At 41.9% G+C, this 21,720-nt stretch overlaps 3 protein-coding genes across 3 annotated transcripts; all 3 read right to left on the minus strand.

Annotated features, from left to right (window-relative positions):
- Positions 1-136: 136 nt before the first annotated feature.
- LOC306703345 (leucine-rich glioma-inactivated protein 1-like) lies at positions 137-4,953 on the minus strand. Its single transcript, XM_079169287.1, has 8 exons — positions 4,664-4,953; positions 4,371-4,442; positions 3,733-3,804; positions 3,556-3,627; positions 2,773-2,844; positions 2,231-2,400; positions 1,958-2,122; positions 137-1,820 (listed from the first exon to the last, which is right to left on the minus strand). The coding sequence occupies exons 1-8, from the start codon at positions 4,858-4,860 to the stop codon at positions 1,003-1,005; spliced, it is 1,638 nt and encodes a 545-aa protein (XP_079025413.1). The 5' UTR covers positions 4,861-4,953; the 3' UTR covers positions 137-1,002.
- Positions 4,954-9,022: 4,069 nt separating this feature from the next.
- On the minus strand, positions 9,023-14,333 carry LOC306702660 (cone cGMP-specific 3',5'-cyclic phosphodiesterase subunit alpha'-like; the record flags this gene model as incomplete). Its single annotated transcript, XM_079168307.1, has 22 exons — positions 9,023-9,063; positions 9,163-9,310; positions 9,417-9,500; positions 9,607-9,681; positions 9,771-9,834; positions 9,933-10,040; positions 10,144-10,244; positions 10,391-10,478; positions 10,581-10,690; positions 10,784-10,891; positions 11,077-11,223; positions 11,318-11,383; positions 11,466-11,609; positions 11,826-11,975; positions 12,066-12,113; positions 12,228-12,294; positions 12,414-12,478; positions 12,582-12,656; positions 12,740-12,880; positions 13,041-13,130; positions 13,524-13,676; positions 13,866-14,333. 22 exons carry the CDS (start codon positions 14,331-14,333, stop codon positions 9,023-9,025), a joined length of 2,541 nt encoding a protein of 846 aa, XP_079024433.1.
- Positions 14,334-17,555: 3,222 nt separating this feature from the next.
- LOC306702662 (centrosomal protein of 55 kDa-like) lies at positions 17,556-20,683 on the minus strand (the record flags this gene model as incomplete). The annotated part of the gene is made up of 8 exons (XM_079168310.1): positions 17,556-17,774; positions 18,102-18,224; positions 18,554-18,628; positions 18,731-18,959; positions 19,042-19,147; positions 19,389-19,539; positions 20,260-20,376; positions 20,555-20,683. 8 exons carry the CDS (start codon positions 20,681-20,683, stop codon positions 17,592-17,594), a joined length of 1,113 nt encoding a protein of 370 aa, XP_079024436.1. The 3' UTR covers positions 17,556-17,591.
- Positions 20,684-21,720: the final 1,037 nt, after the last annotated feature.

Genomic DNA, 21,720 nt, shown 5'->3' on the forward strand with positions numbered 1-21,720 from the left:
GTGTTGTCTTGCTTTGAGGACCTGGTGTCGGCATTTCACACTGAAGCAATGCCATGCTACACAGTGCCATTAGAGAGCTCAGATGAGATGCAACAGTTAATAATGTAAACCTTTATTGACTCTACATAGCATGATATTAGTCAGTAACTTAATTCTAATCGTGACACAGTTGATGTATTTTGCATACATGTTAGTCAAAGGTAAAGCATTATGAACAATATCCACAGTGTTTCAATTTAGTTCCTTCAATTGTGTGAAAATAGTTCCTGTGTGCCCAAAATGTTTTCCATACTTCTTATGAAAAACTGTAATTTTCAATACTTTAAACATTATACAAACAGTTAACAATAAAAACGTTAGTTGCAAGGATTTACAGGTATATTCTCACACATTTCTGTTGATATTTTCCAAATTATAAACATCATTTTAAATCATTCTCCTTAACAAATATGTATCTAACTGGCGTGGTCCCTCTTAAACTTACAAAAGCTAAATTTACAAATATTTTAGCGCACACGTGGAAAGACAGAAAAATGTAAACATTTTGTTTTGGCAGATTGGTTCAGTTAAACATCGTTAATAGATTATAAAGTACCATTTCGTCATTACTTTCTGTAGATAAATATATGAGATTACAAATGTATAAACATTGCTGAGTCACATTAAAAGCTGAACACAGAAAAAAACCTACAGGCAAGATTTAATGGATTAATGAGCATGGATGTTGCATTCATCAGGATGGGATGGCCAGTGTGAGGCCCTGCTCATGCATTAATGTCTTGGCAACATATTGGGTCTAATCCTAATTTCAGGTGCATGCATTGAAACAATATGCATCTCAGCCAAACGTATTTGGTTGAAAATACATTAATGCCTGCCTTGCTCAAGTTAGGATCACCTGACACTTGCAGTGTTGTCTAGATCTGTGGCGACAACCATCTCTTAACATAGTAACCACTCAAATAACCAAACAATCAGCCAACCAGTCAAGAGAACATTCGCTCAGTCGCTCAGATCAATGACCAGGTGCTCATAAATCTGAGTTTTCCCTTTGAAACTGGAGGCCAGCAGGAACTGCCGGTTGTCTATGGAGACTGGAGAGAAGGCCCTCGGTGCCTGGATGTTCACCTCCTGGAAATGGACAAACTCGCCCTTCTTGGCATCCCAGCGGTACACCTGGGTGAACGAGTAATCGCTGCCCAGGATGGCGTACTGCCAGCTGCCCACGGAGAAGGGCTGGAACACCATGGAGCCACGGGAGGGCACGGTCTGCAGCTCTATAAAGAGGGCCCCGTTCCAGCGCATCACCTTGGAGTCGCCGATGAATCGCGTCAGGCAGATGAAGAGGTCGGATTTGACCTGAAAATGCTTCACAGCGTAGACGTCCTCCATCTCTGGGATGTCGGTGCGTCTGTCAAACAGCTTGGTGGTTTTGTTCCACTGGTAGATGACCGGCCTCTGGGAGCTGCTGGACAGGATCAGGTGAGGCTTGGAGGAGATCTCCATGTACTCCACATCGGTGTCCCGGTACCACGGGTGGAGCGATTGGTGAGAGTAGAAGCCATTGCCGTTCCACTTGTAGATGGTGGTGGAGCCGGCCTTGGAGCTGTCTGCTATGACGAAGAAGGATTCTCCATCGATGCGGAACGTCTCCACGTCGTTTGGTTTGCGGATTTTGAGGATGTCAATGCCTTGGAGTTTGATGAATTTGTTGGCAGAGGTGTCGCGCTTATAGATGTGTGAGCCACCAAACAGCTGGGCCACAATGACAAAGAGCTGGTTGTCAATGACCAGAGGTTTGCAAATCACTGTGGATGTGCCTGGTGAGGAGAAAGAAGAGTCTTCAATGCATGTCTCCATCTAGTGGCTCCTCTTCCAATCTCACCCCCACTCCTTTTAGACCCGCACAGCTCATTCACAACCACATGACAGCATATTTGAAATGACTTTTACTTACTGTCAATGTCATCAAAGCTTCTGAAGACCATCTCCACATGATCCCACTCTAGAAAGCTGCATTTCCCTATGAAGGGCTGGGCAAACACCACATACTGGTCATTCCCAAAGGAAAATGCCTCCACGGATATGGATTCAAACTTCAGGGACTGGTAGGAAGCGAACTCTATGAGAGGAACAAAAACATGCTTTAAATGACATTGAAAAAGTCAGGAGAAGCTGTGATCATTGTTATAAAAATAAGGTTGAATGAGAAGTATTTTCTGTGTTCCACCTGTGGTGATGCAGTCGAAGGACAGCGGCACCAGGTCGTTGATCTTCTTGTCCAGCTGCGAGGCCGGGCCTTTGCAGTAAATCTGGTCCACTGTAGCGTTGGTGCTGTATATCCACTCCACCAACCACTTCAGCTTACAGTCACAGGTGAACTGGTTCCCTCTCAAGTCCCTGAAGAGAGAAAACCAACAAACTAACTTCCAACGGGAATGCTCTCAGCCTTTTCAATGTGGTTGCTCTCTGGCCCTCACAGCTTCACTCTGTGCCCTCATTAATATCAAGAGGGAGCACAAAGGAGAACTGAACATCTTCAGTGGGTGATGGATTGCTAACTATCTCTCTTCCTCGCTGCCGCATGTAATTTTAATGGCGCTAAAAGCACCACCCACACATTTTTCAAGCCTTGGCTGAAGAGAAATGATTATACAGAGGTCTATATATAGAAGGACTTGTCCACGATGGCTTACATTATACTTTGTTATGTAACACTGTGCAATTTATCTCTTTGTTTCCGGATAATGCAGGAATTAAATTTGTACTTACACTTTCGTCAAGGCCTCAAGACCCTTGAACAAATCTTTGGGCAGAGTCTCCAGATTATTGTAGGCCAGGCTCCTGGAAGAGAGGAAAAAACAACCAGATATATTGCTTATTGTTTGTGTTTCACCAGCTATTCAATATACCTTCCCTCTTCATTAAATGCAAATGTTCTGCTGTGTGTATTTTCATTTGTAAAAGGAACTTCCAGTGCCTCATAAAATCGAAATGAGGATGTGTTATGTGTTTCCTTGCAGAGGGATAGAAGGATATCTGTTAAAGAGTTTGGGCACATCTTGCCACCCTGGAGACAGAAGGCAGGAACATTGCTTATTCTGAGTTTAAACATTAAGCTATTTTTAGAGCTGCCTCCTCAGCAATTGTCTGGCTCTCTCTGCTACAAAAAATGATAAAAAGTACTTCTCTTGAAGAGATTTTTCTTACTTACTTTACTAAATCTGAAACAAAATGAACATGTAATGGGGCCTTAGGCTTCTAAGCTTCATTAAGTTGGACAGTGAATGTGACAGGATTGGCTTCATAACCATGTCAACAGCTGCACAGTGTCACAGAAATGTCTGTGTGGCAATAAATATTGTGTAACAAACTTTATCACTGGAGCAGTTCTTGCCTGCCAGACAGATTATACTTTCTACTGATAGAAACAGAACTTCTCTACATTCAATTTTAAAAAGTGATACGATTTTGTATTGAAATTGAACAGAAATCAGGACATCATCCTATTTTTTAAAGAAGAATATCTAAGTAAGAAATACAGTATATACTTACAGATGCACTAGGGTTTTCAGTCCACGGAAAGCGTGCGGTGAAATCGACTTAATTTGGTTGTTTTCTATGAACCTGAAAAAGGTGTTGAATAAATGCATGAGAGGGGAGACAATCTTGTTTTTTTAACAGCTTTTTAACAGCTTTTTAACAGCGTGTAAACTTGGGGCATCTACTCACAGATACTCCAGATGAGGAAGACCGAGGAAAGCATCCTCGTTTATAGATTCCAGGTTGTTGGCTGTGAAAAGACTGTGCAGAGAAATCCATTATATTTCACTATTACTTCTCACAAATTGGATACTAACAAGCTGTGGTTTTACATTAGTAGCTTAATGGACCTGGGCTGGAAAACTCCCTCATTTCTCCTTCACAGCAACCCAAATACATCAAAGACAAAGATCAATGCAGCGTCGCATGTTCGTATGAAGAACACAGTGAGTCAGTCAGTACTCCACCCCATGAGAGAGGAGTGAAGGGGGATTCCCTATTCAAAAGGAGGGATTCCCTCTCAATAATTCACAATATGCACAAATACATGTTAAGGAAAGACATAGATTAATGCTAGGCAGAGAGCCTATTCTACCCTGATATGAAAAGGTCTGTAGGGAAATCATTTAGAGAGGCAATTTTCTCCAAAATGATTTATGGTCCAGCTCCCCCATTCAGATTGTAGGCTACAACATCAATTCTACCATAATGTGTGGCATCAGAGAGGGAGATGTCTTGAGCATTAAACATGGCGTTGATCACCTCACTGGGGACTGACAGCATGCAACAAAGACTGAAGAACAAAAAGCTCCAGAGAGATTTCTCACAGGAGATGCAGGGCAGGCGTGTGGATGAAGCTCTCCTTCGGGATTTCAGTGAATTCAGACTTGACGAATGACCTGAGGGGGGGAGGAGGACACACGACAGACAGACACACTGGTTAGCTTCAAAGCACAGACTGTCTCATACGAACATGTGATCCCTGTCTGTTTTCTTATGCATTACTGTGCAGCAGAAGCAGAAGCAGCACTGAAACCCACCAGCAGAGACGAGTGTGTTTTGTTAATCTATGAAAGCCCTGGTTAGGAATGCTTTATTAAATAACAATAATATGACTTACAGTGATATGACATCGGGCGGAAAGCTGCGAGGGATCAGTCCTGCGCTTTCGCACAGCGCGTTATCTTTGGTACATGTACATGATGAGGGGCAGCGAGGCTGTCTGGCTCTCTTGCTGTCCACCGCAAGTAAAACGGACGCCACTACAAGTACGCAAAGCCAGGGCGATCTCTTGGGCATCTTGCGTGTATTTTCCATTCTTGCGAACCGCTGCGGGCACGACCTGCGCGTCGAACAGCCCTGCACATGAACCAGAGTCTCCGCTGTGGCTCCTCTTCCACTGCTGCTGCTGCCTGGAGGCCAAGCGACGCGCTGTCCGCTCTTTATCTCCGCCAAGTGCCGTGCGCCGCCACCGCCTCTTCTCTGGAGGTGATTAAACCGGGCGCCCCGTACGTCCACAGCGCTGTTACACTACACCCCCTGACCAAAAAAAAAATCGATATCCCCCCTGTGACTAAAATATAATATAATCAAATTCGTGCTGTAGTGGCTGAAGCTCAGAAAAATACCAGCTGGCGCGGTGACAAACACGGTGTGAGGGCAGGTGGGGATCCCAGCGGGAGCAGACGGATCATCTCCATCCAAAACCACGCCTATGATTTCAGCAAAACGCCACACTCTTCGTGTCGACCTCCAGGAGGATTCCGCCCATCAGCCAACGCGACGGAACGGTGTAAATATTCGTGAATCAGCTGGAGAAAATGAAGCCCCGACATGAGCCAGCGGATTGCAGCCTGTGGCGCAGACGCACACGGGCTGTGTATGCGGGAAGCGGGTGGGAAACCCCAGGAAAATTAATTGTCATCATGGAAATACAGCTGTAGCATTGGCTCAGTGTACTCCACTAGACTGTCAACACCCTGCCATATAGCTTGTAATATTATTGTCATTATTACTTCGGGTTTTGTTTCAAATGTTCCCATATTTTCTTGGCACATTTTGGGTTCATTTCCTGGTTTGCACGCGGTTTCTATGGCGACTGGTGGATGCAAAATGTGGCTGCCCTGTGATGTAGGGGTGTGGGGAAGCCCTCCTGTCATCCTGACATCTGCTGTGCTGAAGTCAAATGGACCCCATCCCCCCTCACGCCCCTCACAGACAAAGGACAGGTCGATCCTCACATCCTGCATTTCTGCACGGGATTGTGTTTCACAAAGCCACATAACAAAGCATATACTCCTTTCTTTTCCCCCCCTACTTTATTCCTTTTTTAAATTGCATTCACTGTTTTATTGCACTGTTTTCTGCTGTGCCAGACATGACATGGGAGCCCCATTAGGTCTTCTTTCTAACCATCTAATTTCTCGCTGCAGATCCCTCCAGAGATTAAAGTAAGATTAATATGTTTATTCACTGTTCCTGGAAGGGCTGCATGCGTCAGACCTTTCTGGGAAGAAACAAGAGTTTGAAAAGGTCTCTGAATAAATACATAGTGCTCTGGAACTCCAGTCTCTCTGATGTGATTACACCATTTGATGTCCAGTGTCTGTTTATTATGCCTTTAAAAAAGACAGCAGGGCATTTGGAGGAGCAGGGTCATGCTTTGGGAGCTGCTTCACGGTATGCTAGAGGGAAGGTTGGAAGAATAAAGCTATTACCCATAAGGGAGATACTCTGAAGGAGACTGCTTATACTTCAGAGAGAGGAAATATTCAGAGAGGAATTGTGGACATGGAGGAGCTGGAAGGGACAGAAGTAACAAATATCTTTTTTCATAAGCAGCTTTGAAACCAAATGGAGAACAGTGGATATAATTGTTGTGCTGCAAGATGATGGGTAATGTCTGCGCCTCATAAATGCCGTCATTCATCGCCAGAATAGAACACACTCTGTCCAGCAGTTATTCGACCACAGCCTGACTGTTAATGGACTTTTGAGATCTGTGTTATTGGTCTTTCTGCAACTGATAACCAGCATATGACTACACATTCTGCATGTGCATGACTTCCCTAATATGTCTCTACGGCGAAAGAAATAGGCTAGCATTATAAATAAATGTGTTTCCAAGGTAAACATTCACCTTTTTGTTGTAGCAGGTGCACAAAGAGCCTGACTGTCTTCCCTGAGTGCCCCACCAGAGGGAAATATAGAACCAAGGTAGAGGTGGAATGATTTACGAGCTCCCATCTCTTTAAAGGTATTCTATCTGGATTTTTAAAAAGGTTTTTACTTGCATCTTTCTTTTCCAATTTTCTCTTAATTATTTATCTTAAATTAGTTATTATTATTATTATCAACAAGGAGTTTAGATCACGTTTAGAATAATATTCATACTATTCTAAAAAACAATCCTTATTTTCATTCATATCATGGTACGAAATAGAAGAGGTCACACTCGCTCCAGTCCTCCTTCACCAGTGAAAGCAGCACATTAAGTAAACATACTCTTGTGTTTCTGTTTGACCTCTGGACCTACAAAATGTCTTAAGGTGTCATGTCAGTCCACAAAGCTGGCTTACCTCCCTCGAAGTGATTTGCGGGCTTTTGTAACTGAGATGCTCTCTGGTTCCTATATGAAGTATGAAGTTTACAGGCCACCTGTCAGTCTCGCATTAAGGGGATGATTGCTTATGGCAGCATAACCTCCATCAATAACCTTCACAATAACTGTCTGACACACAGTCATTTACCATTAGTGCAGAGAAATATAAAAATTGTTGTTTCCTTAGTAGCACGAGAGCTGAAAGTTAGTAGCAGTTAAATCTCCACTTCAAACCACAATAACTGAATAGGTGGAAATTAAGTCACGATGAAGGAGCTGAACATATTTAAAGTTTTATCTTAAATTTAATGTTATGTTGATTGTAATGAGCCACATGGGGTGGAGTGGATAGCAGGGCCGTCTTTCAATCAGAAGGTCGGTGGTTTGATCCCCGGTTCAGGCCCCACTATTTTCTTGTTTATGAATGCTACTCTACACACCGTGGCTAATTACAATGCATTTATATTCCTCTTGAACGTTTGCATTTGATGAATGGATACCAGCAGTCTGAAAACACAAACCAGTCTCCAAATCAGTGACACAGGTCTCTTGTAAGCTTGTTAACAGTTGATTAAAAGGTGATGTTTGGTCAGTCCTGGTCTCCTAAACCCCTCTTTAGCTGGATCTTAGTGGTGGAAAATGTGTATACAGAGGCATCAATGAGGCCATAAGTCATTATCAGGAAACTCTTTCTGTTCAATAATCTTTGTGTTGCAGCTAATATATCCAAACATTACACCTGTGATGCAACTGAAATGAAGTGTAAAATTAATATTTTCATTCTTACTAAATTTGTGTAGTCCGATTAGGCTAAAATGCACACATGCATGATTTGATTTGAAAAAAAACGTTATTGACATTTGTCACGAGTTATACATGATGCTATTGCACATATAACTATGTATTTATTGCTATACATTCACAACAGAGTCAACTTTCTTTGCAAAGGTTCCATTCATTCGAGATTCAACGTTCTTATTTAAACAAACACTTGCTTCAGAAAATATAGTCTGACATTGGTCTGCAAAGTCACAAACTCTAGTTTGAGAAGTCTTAACATTTCAGCTTTAAGAAATCACACCATAACATTGGTGATGTGTTGTTTCACACTCAAACAATACCATTTCTCCTGTACAGTACATGCGCAGAGTTTCTACATGACACCTTCCTGTCCTGTAAATGCCACATGCACTCTACACATGCTGACTTATGAGCAGGACGGCAGTATTTCTACTTTATGTAAGCAGGGGATTTAAAAAGGACAGCAGGGGCTCGTGGTGGCTTATAACCAAATCCAATTCAGTCAAATCTTCTTACATCTCGCACCCATTTGCCCGGGACATATGCTTGAAATTTTGAAAGCACTACTTGAAGTAAAAATAACAACTAGAAATTTTGTTTAGTGTGCTCTTTCCCTACAAAATAAGAGCATTTTATTGTCGTATATACCAAATATTCCCCCAAATATTCAGAAATAAGAGTTCAAACAGCATCACATTTGCAGCCTAATATTTCTATTAATATCATGTCCAAAGCAAAAGAAAGTTAGCTATGTATACCGATATTATATCCAGTCTTAATTGTTATAATGATTAAAAGTTCAAATCTTTTAGCATATACAAGATGAATGAATGTGTTCATAGTATTACATTCAAACTGTTTACGCCAAAGACTGGTGCCAATTAAAATAGCTTCTTGTATCAGATGATATATATAGTATAATAAATAAATAAAATGCATTATATAAAAAAAACAATAATACAGGTTTTTTTGCACAATAGGATTCCCTTATCTGTGAACACATGCTCATGCACATACACAAACTGTACAAATACACATCCAGAAAACATTCAAAAGTGCCTCGACCGTCCTGGAGGTCTAACTGACGACACACGTCTTTGACTTCCCACCTTCTTGACCTGTAAAAGGAACAAGCGAGAAATACGGTGAGAATACAGGCAACAATGAAAACACAGAATGAGCAGGGGGGATGTGGTGGCAGTGGTTTCAGTGCTCACCTTCACCTCCACCTTCCAGCTTTTTCTTCTCGTCTTCGATAGCTTTCATCTTGGCCTCGTAGACATCTGCGAGAGCTCTCCACTCGCCCCTGTTGATAGTCAGGCCATCGAACATGGGAGTGATCTCTACATGGAAACGAGAAAACTCCTGCAAACAAACACGGGGGTGAGGGCAAATAGAAACATGAGAAAATACACACCATATCATGTTAGTATTTATTAACAATAACTAGTGTTTTTATTTGTATATGTACCTTGTACACAAAGGAGCAGACGAAGTCAATGAAACCACACTGCATCTTAGGCAGCTCCTCAGAATGATCCCTGTCCATCATTGGCTAAAGAAGAAGAAGAAGCGGGAGGTGACGGTTATTGTTATGACTTTATGACAACATATACAGTGCAGGCAACATACCAGAAACCTTAGCTTTTAAAACGTCTTACAATAGGCTGCTGGTCAAGGACCGTCCTTTCAAGATCTCCCTGCTCCCAAAATTCTGCCGCCACCATTAGAGCGACCTAGGACCATAAGAACCAGTAGAACAATGAGAACAAATGGGAGAATGATGTTTTGTAATCGTTTTACAAGTCTTAAGAAGGGAACTCGCCTTGCTCTGAACCTCCCATGGCTTTGTGATGGCTGACAGGTCACAAGCCGTCATCATCATTGCCCTGCAGAAAAGACGACACCATGAATGACAACTAGAGACTCAACACAAGACAATCTAGAGAAATGGTCAAAATTTTCACATGATACACTTTGCATTTACATGATGATTTCCTTTCTGGTTGGATTGTTGGAGATGTAGCTGATCTTCTCTTTCTCATCTGGAATCGCCTCCACAGCTCCCACAATGTTTTGGAACAGCGTTCTCTTCCTGAGAGACGAGAAAGCTGTCAGTTCTTGTCAAACGTCCTTGAAAATCAATAACAGGTATTAAAAGTGTACTTAGATGGAACATCACCCTTGACATTCCTTACTTGAAGTAGAGGGCGAGATCAGTGGCAATAATGCAAACTTCGAACAGATGCTGCACCGTCTCAAACTGACGCTTTTGAAGGTTTTGGAAGATATTCAGGTTCTGGAATCGATAGCAGGAGAAGAAATTAGACGGCAGCCAAGAGTCCCTAAATCTGGCAGGCTACTGTACAGCATGAAAAAAAAGATATGTCTATTTCAATGCACAACTACTATGAAACACCTACATATAAACATGTAAGGACCCACCTCATTCTCCATCAGTGTCTTACTGTACTCAAGGTGATGCCGCTCCATAATTGAGGAGCTGTGCAGTTTTGCCAGTGGGGATAAACTCCTACAAGAGTCCACCAGAATCAGAACATATGAGTCAAACGTTTAGATGGTTTCATCATGTTTCTCACCAATGCATTTGTCCAATGACCCACAAAAATCGTACTTTGATTGGTAGAGATTGTTGGTTCCTCTGTGGTCAATATCGTGGCAGAATCCGGCAGCAACCATGGCAAAGGTCTCGAGATCGGTGTAGTACTTCTTCAGTTTACCTGTCTGTCGAGAAGCAAAGGGGACAACCCTGTGTTATAACAAGCAGTAGAGCAACTAATAGGAAAAAAGAGAAAGAGATATTTGTATGACACTCACTAGCAGCAGGGTGAACATGGTTTGTCCAACGTTGAAGCCGTGCCTCCAGTTGTGGTAGGTGATGTCACGGTATCCTTTGCGAACGGTGTACATCCACCGTGTCAGGATCTGACAAAACAAAACAGAGCTGCAATAAATCATCGTTGGTTCAAATAGTAGAAACCTCAGACTCAGGTCACGTAAATGTCTTTCTCTGCTTTCAAGATGCACACATGTTGATGTGTTGAGTGGTTCACAGGTAGCCTGACAGGCAAAAAGAGGGGAATGAATACAGTTCCTGACTACTACTGTACCTCAGCTGGGACTTTGAACTTCTCTACCACCCCCAGCTCAAAGAAGCAGCGGATGCCACACTTGATGAGCTCCAACTCTGACAAGGGGAAGTCACTGAAGCGGAACTCATGCAGCTCCACCTTCTGGGCATCAGGGATGGTGGTTCTCTGCGCGTTGGAAACAAGAGCAAGCACTCAGTGTGTCATCACAAACCCAGTGAGTTTATGGGAAGCACCGTATTCCACACATCGCACAGCTTACCAACAGTTTGTACATCTCCTTCTGGTCACAGTCCTCTGGTGCAGAGCCAAACTTGTCGTGAGTGCTCTGCAGAGGGGAAAGGTACTTTAAAGGGAGCTCGATCCACAAATCTGTTTTCAGGCTGGTTGAAGTAAACACAGCCGCTTACCAGAATGCTCTGCACGTCATTTAGTGTGGCTGTTGTCTGGTACATGCGCATTTCCTGGGCAATATCTTTGCTCCACTCTGTCTTGTTCAGTTTGTCGTACGTGTCACTATTCAGAGTTGACCAGCCAAGGAACTGGGTTAGCGCCTAGTGACATGGACACACACAAAACAATCCAATTCATTGTATAACTGTTACCTAATTCTCTTACAGTTAGTTAAATTATACAAATATAAAAACATTACATTAAAGTACATTGGAAGTGTATCATAACAGCATCAGCAAAACATTATGTTGGGATGCTTAAACAGTAAAACAAGATTTAAGAAGAGCCACTGAAGACAGAGAGATAGTTTTCCGTACTTCTGTAATTTGTTCATCATTCTCGTCAAATGGTTTTTCATCTTTTCTGTTGAAGAAAGTGGCAACACCAACAATTTCTTCCTTTTTGTTGACGATAGGGAGGGAGAGGACATTCTTGATCCTCCACCCAGTCTCATCCACCGCTTCTTTCTGTCAAATGGTATAAAATAGGACATCCAGATTATTTTAGTGACGTAACGAATTTATTCCAATGCCAGTTGTCAGTAAACGGCGTCTCACCTGAAATTTGAAGTACTCATCTGCTGCAGTATTCATCATGTTGCAGATCTAGAAGTTAAAATAAGTCATCACATGTGTGTTTGGAGAACAACAGATCAACGACACTAATTATTCATCTACTGCAGGTTTGTAAAAAGAGAATGGAACAAACGTGAAACTCACAAATCCATTCTCAGCCACATATGCTGGGAGTCCGCTGACCAGAGCCCAGTGGTCAGCAGGAGGGCCGCTGTGAGTTCAGAGAGGATGAGTAACTGCATGTCTTCTTATTAGACGACCAGTTAACCGCTACAATTATGCAAATAAAGCGTTTTTTTTACTGTTGCTACAGTGCCGCATGATGCTTACGGGATAACTTTAATCTCCTCTTTGTCTTCCAGCAAGTAGTCAATAATCTTGTAGAAGATGATTTCCTGAATGTTAAACATAAAAGAACGTTTTTTAATATTTTTTTAAATCTTAACACATTGGTGGATATGACTATTGTGACAAGAATAAACCTAGCTTTGTACTTACTCTGCCATCAGGTGTCTTGGGGCCTTTGTATGGCTCCACATCCCCTAGTTTAATTGGCCACTCATCGAAGAATTCCTGGCGCAGAAAAGGCAGAAATCATGTTTCTAAATACTTAATTGTTAATTAATAACGGTTGAAGGTTTTCTTCCTCTACGCACCTTTTCTTTGGTCATGTCCAGCAGTCCCACAGAGTATCTCTCACACTTGATATATGGCCTCACTGTGTACAAGGCTTTGTGAAACTGCCTCTCAATATCCGTCAACTCTTCAAAAACTTTGCTGGCTGACCACAGCAACACCTATTGCAAAGAAAAGTATCACTGCTCTATCATTTTCATAGAGGTACTTTGATTTGTGTGTTTGTTTATAGCGCAGCTGGAAAAGGAATGTCGTTCCATGGTTTTCTTGAGAAAAACAACAACAGACTGGACAAATGAATGTATTACTGTCTATTTTTACCTGGCTTCTCCTGGACTCTATATCCCACATGCAGGAAGTGTGGGCTTGGAGAGCGAGCACAGCAGCAAAGTTCACATATTTATAGAAGAGCTGTAATGGAAGAGCAAAGAATCCTATCGCTTTATGAATCGCATCCACATGTTCACATTTTTTTAAATGACTGCAGCCACATTCTCCAACAGATCTTCACAGACCCTCTGACCTCTAGAGCCCCAAAGAGGCCATGAAACAAGGTCAGAAAAAATATCTGAGCTTCTTTGCCCTAAATGGATTATAAGTTGAGATGTCATAACGGTGACTCAAAGTACAGAGGCATCCAGATCAGAGACAGGAAAGCTTTTGGGCTAAAATTGGCCAATGGATCTCACCCTCTTACTGGATTTGTACTACAAACCCTGCAGCCTCAATGGTATCGTTTCAGTTTCTCAGCCAAGTGCAGTTAGTATAAATACCCACTTATTAAAAGTGACCCTGTCCACTCACCTCCTGATCACTCTTTGAAAATTCATCAGCACCTTGTTTGTTGAGTGCCATGATGACACCGATGGGTTCCATCTCACACATAATGGGAGCCGTAATCATGCATTTGGTGGTATATTTGGTCTGTTTATCCACAAAGTCACTGAAATGAGAGTTCTGAAAATAACAGGAGATGCAAGTTAGAAGGTTGTGTGCTTGTACACTGACCACAAGATGAATGTAAAAGATGTAGCTACTGTATGTTTTCTAAGATGTCAGCATGTTTTTTTACCATATTCTTTGATCTATTTGTTTTGGTCTTACTTGTTTGTGTCTATTTCAATTATTATTAAGACGTTAGCTCACCTTCTTAACATCAGCGACGTTCTGAGGCTTCTTAGAGTGTGCCGTGAATCCAACAATTCCCATGTCGGTGGGAAAAACAATCTCCGCATTGGGTTTCACTATGTTCTTGTCAAATGGAGAATTGTGTGACACATCGAAGAGGATCGTGGACAGCTCAGGTACTCCGTTACGAGACCTGTAGCCAAAGTAGCTGCAGCGATCAGCCTGGATCAGCAGAGCAATTCTCTGGAGAATTTTATGCATGCCCTTTTCCATGGGGTTGTTGCCCTGCATCTCCTTTAGAAGCTCAAATATGAACACAGCCTCCTGGATGGTGCTGACCTCCTTGTAAGAAGCTGGTTCTTCGACCTGGACCTGGTTATTGAAGGCTGCAGTGATCACATCTGCCTTGACCTTCTTGTCGTAGTACTCCTTAGCAAACTGTGGGTTGTTGTCAAGGAACTTCTCTACAGTGTCTTTGTCTGCCATGTTGTGCAAGTTTGGATGAACAATCCCTTCTGCAGCTGCACAAGGATGCTCCTCTCAGATGGCTACAGCAGAGCAGTAGAGGTGGCCTCCAGAAGATGTGGCAGAGCAGACCCTACTGAGATATTTCCAAAACTCGTCTGTGGACACAGCTCTCAGTAACAAGCGCGGTAGTGAGTGGCTTACAGGGTAAGGGGATCCGAGGGGTGACTAATAACTGTGACGCAGGAGTCATAAAGCCCCTGAGCTTTCTTAACTTGTAAATCCAGCCACTGGTCATTTTAGTGGGGCCAATCCCCTAACAGGTGATATTAGCTGAGCTACGGCGCCTGCAGTGTGACCTGCACTGTAGAAGAGGGCACGGATCAAGTCAAGGAGTCAAGACTGCAATCATTCCTGACGGTTTCCTCAATCTATCTTCATTCATTCATTTTAGAAAGTAGTAAATATTTTGGTGAAAGGACACGCTGTATGATATAAGGCGGCTATGGACAATACCATAATAACAATACAAGGCAAAGTTTAAGTGCCTTATGATAGGGATTTTCAAAGTGGCGTCTGTAATACTATCAGGGGGTCCAGGAAATAATTAGCTATAAATAATAAAATGGATCCGTATTATTCAAAAGTGTTTATCTACGGATAGGGACCATGTTGCGCCATTAAAATAATTGTGACGCGCAGCAATAAGTACATTATTTTTAAGTTTAAGCACAGCTTTATATTGGTAAGTTTAAGGACCTGGATTCTTGAGGACGATGCCAGTCATGCTTGTGTTCCTTTTCTGAAAACGTTTAAGATCAATTATTTGAAATGTAGGCAATACCTGATGTCATGTTGAGTCTAAATGAATAAAAACACCCTCTGTTTATAGTTTATGGTTGTATTATATGTATTATATATATTGTATTATATTCAAACAATGACCGAGAAATGTCTATTCACAAGTGGCAGTCAATATATCAGCAAACCAACGGGTTGAGTTGGCACGAATAACTGATTATTACAGGTATATTCACACAATTATACAATTCAAGGGAAAATACTTCAAATGAACCATCATTATCAAAGTGGGGCCAAAAAGATGGGACTCTTGTCTGAGTAATGTTTTCCATGTCCGAAATATAAATATCCTAAAAATGGTATCCTTTTTTATTTAAAAGAACCCTATAAATTGAAGGCACATTTTTAAAGATGTATTTCTTCAGTAGGAATCATTGGGCTGAGTGCCACAGGCAGGGTGGGAGAGTCTAACTATATATCCTTATAGTGTGGCTGGGATCCTCTGTTCCTAAAAACCTCATCTTTTAAACAGTCCTTTCCTTCACTACCTGACAATTTTGTCAATAAAAAAGCGTGACAACAACTGAACTCCTGCTCACCTGTTCTCACTACCACAATCAGTCATTTGTCAGCCCAGTTTCTTTGTTCGCCATTGTTCTTCATAACAAGGTGTTTAATGGTCTAGCTTCCACCCTCCACTAGTGCTGTGACTTCTTCTTATTAGTCTTTTGGATTTTCTTGTTGCCTACATGTAACATGACTGCCGTTACCTGCCTGTATTTTGAAGTTATTTTCACAATAAATTACTGAATTAATTCTGCTGCTTCCTCATCTATCTGCATTTGTGTCCAGTCCCTGTTTCCCTGCATTGCCTATACTGTGACGGAGAAGCTTTGTCAGAAGGTGATTTGAGGGCAGAATCCACAACCGATTCAGAGCCTAAACACAGAAACAGGAGCACTTTAAAAACGGTTTAGCATCTGTTATGTTTGTTTTACATGATTGTACTACCATCAGCCACAGAGGTAATGTAGGCCTAATGATAGTTGCACTACAGTCCTGCTCTCCTGGGCCACCTCTGTGAGCTAGCAGTTAGGTTAAACCATAGACAGGATTAAGTGGGATTGTAAACGGCTGATTAAACCTTAATTACTCTTGTTGACAGACAAACTGCTATTGGTTAGTAGATCTGCTTATAGACACTTTCACACCAGAAAATGAGGCAATGGCATGACTAAAACATCATGCTGATAAACAGCAGGTCAGCCACGAACAAGTTGAGGGTCAGGATGGTCTTGTTGGTCAGCAGTCTGCGTTCCCACATTACCATGGCTGCAGCTCCCACATTTGCTGCCACAGAGACCAGGAAGACAGCGTGTTACCAGAGAGGGGGAGGAGGAGGAGGAGGAAGGGTGGAGGGTGGTGACTAGCCTCTGTAAAAGGGAATCAACCTGAAAGGGAATCAAACATTACAGGATGTTCTTTGTGCTGCGCAGTCAAACATAATACTATTCTGTGCTACTTCAATGTCACATTTGTTTTCCAATAATATCAAACACAGGTATACTTACACACTGTGGAGCACGTCTTTGACAGCACACTACAGTTTGTTGACTGGGATTGACACGGCTACCCTGAGCCTTAATCCAGTTCCTAATCTTCAATCAATGGAGCTGTTGATCGGTAATACCGTGTACACCTCAAATTATCTGTTAAGATCTAATTAGTTACACACCTGTTGTATTTACGTGGTGAATTAGATTACCAGGTTTACTTCCTCAGCAGTGATCCATTAATTGATCAGTGGTTTTACTGAAAACAGGCTTTCCATCTTGTTCAACCCCCACACATTTAAAACCTTTTTACAAACTAGTTAACACACACAGTCCTCTTTTCTCTAAAAGTATTTTTGTCATGTCTGGGTTTGACAATCTTTCACAATTTCACAAAGTATCACACACAACTCTTTATTTTTGAAATACTTACAAACAAGACTAAGAGTCTACAGCCATGCTGATGTTTAGCAGGACATATTTACCAGGTTCACCATCCCAGATTAGCCTGTTAGCATGCTAACATTTGCTAATCTGCACTCAACACTTAAACTCAGCTGACGCTGATTGGACTGTTAGTATTGCACCAAATTGGGCACATTGAAGCCGTGACCTGGTAGGAGTGTTAGATCAGGGAACCAGCAAAGTCAGTAGAATTCATCCTCGAGGGACCTTGAATATCTGTAGCAAAGTCCAACGCAATCCAGCCAATAGTTGCTACTCGCGTGGCTAAAGCTCTGCTATCTTCTGATAAAGTAAGAAAGAATCCAAAATACTCTGAAGCACCACCTCAGCAAGTCAACAAGTAGTTTATTAAGATAACCTTAAGATGACGTGTACCTCTGGTTACACAGTATACTGTAGGTAAAGAAAACAACAATCCCTATTACAGAAGATACAGAATTGAAGAAGTTCTCGTCTCGGCTCAGTCGGAACAGATCTCTAGGTGGCTCATCAGTTCTCGGTAGCGACTGGCTGGATACTCGGCTCGGCAGCTGGGACACTCCAGGAAGCTTTCATCCAGCGAGCTGCTGGGAGGGGACCATGTCGGGGTGTCTCTGGGGCGCAGGGAGGCCGCTTCACACGAGGTGCAATCCTGCTGGTCTCTCTGATATGAATGGAGTCAGCAATCAGTTATGACAGATAAGACTCTGGGTAACTAAATCAACGTTTCAAGTACTGTTATGGTCGACCAACAAAACGTAAAGCTGTACTAATCAATATTTGATATTAAATGGATCAAATTAGCTCTTTCAGTTTGTTTTGGATTATTGTTTTGGTTTTTCAAACAAACCGCATCTGACTCTTATCAACCTTTTCTGTGTTTTTACGCTGTCCCTACAAAAACTAATTACTGCAGCTTTAAGGTTCATCACTGATGAAGTTAGGATACAATAATTACTAATTACTAATACTTTGCACTATTCATGCCAACCTTTGACTGTTGTGTCACGTGGTCTCTAGGTTTTTCCAGCTTCTTCAGAACTCTGACCATTTGCTTCTTTAAATAGGAACAATTCTGCTTCTCATCCTCAAGGTCTTGTGAAGAAATCTTGATCTAAAATGTAAACAGTTTGCATTATTATATAGTATTGCATAGTTGTGGGGTATTAAATAACACAAAGAAGTAAATCCTTTGCTTATGTGAGGACAGATAGTTTCCCTTTAGAAGAAAAGCAAAGAGGTGAGAAAGTTTGACACGCCCACTTCTGTGGAAGATTGAGGCTTAGATTCACAAAGACAGACTGAAGGTCACGAGTCGATGATCCTCCTCACAAAGTAATTAATGTGGCAATATTGAGAGTGGATGGATTGAAAATATCCCTCAATATTTAGTTAAAACTAATGATTTATTAAAGTAAGGGGACCAAAAGTGAGATTTCATACCTGTCGCTCCAGGTCTGCAATCTTTTCCTGGTCTGCATGTTGATGATTTAAAAAAAACTTCTGCATGAGAGACGACTGAAAAGAAAGATTTTACTTCCATTTGGTCTGCTTTCTTCCCTTGTATGTTGAAGGTAAGATTCTTTATTTTTCTTACTCTACAGTTCAATGAAGACGTACCTGCAGCTCAAGAGCAGACCTCCGCTTCTCCTTATCCAGTCTGCACTGGAGGTTTTCGGTCTCAGCCCTCTGCCATTGTTCTTCATCCTGGAGGTCTTCGGTCTCAGCACTCAGCCATTGTTCTTCATCCTCAGAGCAATGATGATCTCCCTGTGCACTTGTTCTGCTCATATTTGCAGTCTGCAGCTGTTGCTTTAGCTCTTCCGCCTCCCTCTCTGTTTCCACGCACCTACACATAAGACGGTCTGTCTTGCAGCTGACTACCAACGTTAAGCAGCAACATATTCTTTATTTGTTAGCAGCAGACATACCAGTTTTTGGTCATGTTGAACTTCTCTCTGAGCACCTCCAGCTCGTCTTTGGCTTTCTGTAAGAGGCTTTCATAGTGTTCCTGCATCTGGCTTATTTTCTCCATCTCTGTAACGCGAGAAGCAGAGGCTAAAAATCGAAATGACACAATCACAGATGTCAGAGACAGCCGTACAACATGCACCATGTAGTAATAAAATACATGATTTTGCTAGTGCATTGCAAGCTGCGGATTCTGTAATAGCGGGCTACTCGACGGCAATCTTGATATCTTAAACACCTTGTTGTGACAGTCTGTTGCCCCTTGTGGCCCCAGCAGTGAGTGCCCACTGCCCACTGTCTCACTCACTATCTGAATGGTCCTCATTGTGCTGCTGTAAGCGGGCCTGATTGGCTTCGTTCAGCTGCTTCTCCAGCCATAACATTCTGGCCAGAGTTGCCCCCACGTAGGCCTCTCTCTGCTGGTCATATTCCAGCCACTGCTTGTTCTTCTCCAAGGCCTCGGGGGATTGAATAAAAGAAAGAGAAGCACATAACTGAGAAACACAGAAAGCAAGTCTTGCAGGACTATTGGATAGAAACAAATGCGCACACAAAGTAGGCACTAACCATGAATACCAGAAAGGTGGATTAGGCTTTTCTGAACAATACAAACAGAAGAGACCTTTTCCCTCCAGATGTGTGGCCAACAAACAACACTTACCTCACGTAGGTCATTTTTGAGCTCTATTGCAGTGTTGGTTGAGGCCCAATCATCTGAAGCAGAGTCCTATTTGACAAACAGGAAAATACAGTACAGCATTACACAACTGTCCCCACTGCTTTAATAAGACACTGCATTGTGACATGTCATACCAAGGCCCGAAACACAGGCCCAGTGGGATTTAAAGCAACACATTCTCAAGTGTTGTGACCTCTACAATATCCAAAAAGTCACTGTGAATGCATGCTCTGTATGAGGAAGTGTGAACAGGACTCCTCTTCTGAATGGGAGACACTGCAAAACAACTGCTGCCATCTAGTGGTGTAAAACTGGTAATCAAAATCACTAAGCAGCAACATTTGTCATTTAATACTAAAATCAAGTCGTGGTATACCTTCTTCCGTGCAACTTTGTTCTCGAGATATTGACACCTAGTTGAGACGCTCACAAGCTTGTTCTTGATTTCTTCGACCTCTCGTGAGTAACTGGATATGCTTCTCTTTCTCCTCATACTCACTACGTCCATCTGCTTCCCTTCTTTCTTACTCATCTGCTCTGACGGCAAAGCCTTCTCGTCTCTGGTCGTGAGCTGCTGACAACTCACAAGCCCGACAGTTTCAAGAGAGAGCAATCTCTGCAAAATACACAATGAGACATACAAGTTATTTTACTAGTGCTAAGTTATTGTAAATCCATACCTTGCATTGAAACCACTCCCAGCTCCCAGTGGCAACATCATTTAAAAGATCAATGTGAGTAACCTTGGCTAGTTGACTTCTGTTGGGTAAAAACCAGAGTATTATTGAGTTTACCTCTACTAGCCTATTAAGTTCCACCAGGGTCTTCTTCAGAAAGTCATTCTCCTTCCTCAGACTGCTGATGACCACATCGAGCTCTGACTTGAGCTTCTTCTTGAGGGCATGCTTATATATGGGTGACATCATCCCAATCCCCTGTTAACACATGTCACAATACACTTTCACATTTTGTCAGAATTTACAATTTCAACAATAAACATTCTCAAAAGGGTTTAAGTTGATTTCCCTCCAGATGTTGTCATTAGCAAAGTAACTTTGTTTTTTTATGCAATTCAGACATTTAGCGTTAGCTGCACCTTACTAACACATTTATAATCTAAAGTTCCAAAGCATTAACTCCACAATAGCCTTAAGGTAACATCTTATGACATCGAGTTAGTGATCTGATTTTAAAATTGTATTGAGTTAAATTGGCTAGCTTAATTTTTAAGCTAACATGGCCCAGTGCTCAGAAATAAATGAAAATAATGTAACCGAAGATAATTCATCTGAATGTAAACTACAAACATCTAACCTTACTAGATGGACCTATAGTTTAGTGACTGTTTAGGCAACAAGTGATCGTTAACTTAACTTTACATTTGTTAATGTAACGCTAACACAACGTTAGCTAACTGATTGCCTTTATACTGGATTTTCGATGCTGGTCTTACTAAGCTAACGTTAGCAGCTACATAGCTAACAATATGTTAGCTGAACATCAATTTATCCTAGAGATACTTTCACATTTTAAAGCTCGTTTTGTTAGCCAGCAACATCTTAATGCTCGTAGATGACATCACATAACGCTAATGATCATTTAGTTAGGGTAACTAACCTTATTTTTAAATTACGATTTCACCAGGTCCCCTTTAGTAGTAAAGGAAGTCAGTAAACGGTCTAGCTAACCGCTAGCTAACGTTAACTAGCTAACTGTTAGCTAACGTTAATTGGGCTGCTTTCAACACTGCCGCCTAAACTCCAGCCTGGTCCTCCCAGAGCAGTTCAGTGCCAACATGTTTAACAATAATATTGTTTCTGGAGCAGCGTGTTTTTGTGAATTAATTATATGGGAATTTTAATCGTGTTCATGTCTCATCAAAGTAAGGAGTGAAGGCTTACTGCAAGTTAGCATGTTTAACATGTAGGTTAGGTTAACTGCTAGTTTAATTAAACCGTTA

The sequence above is a fragment of the Pholis gunnellus genome, assembly GCF_910591455.1.
Source record: "Pholis gunnellus genome assembly, chromosome: 11".
Lineage (NCBI taxonomy): Eukaryota > Metazoa > Chordata > Actinopteri > Perciformes > Pholidae > Pholis > Pholis gunnellus.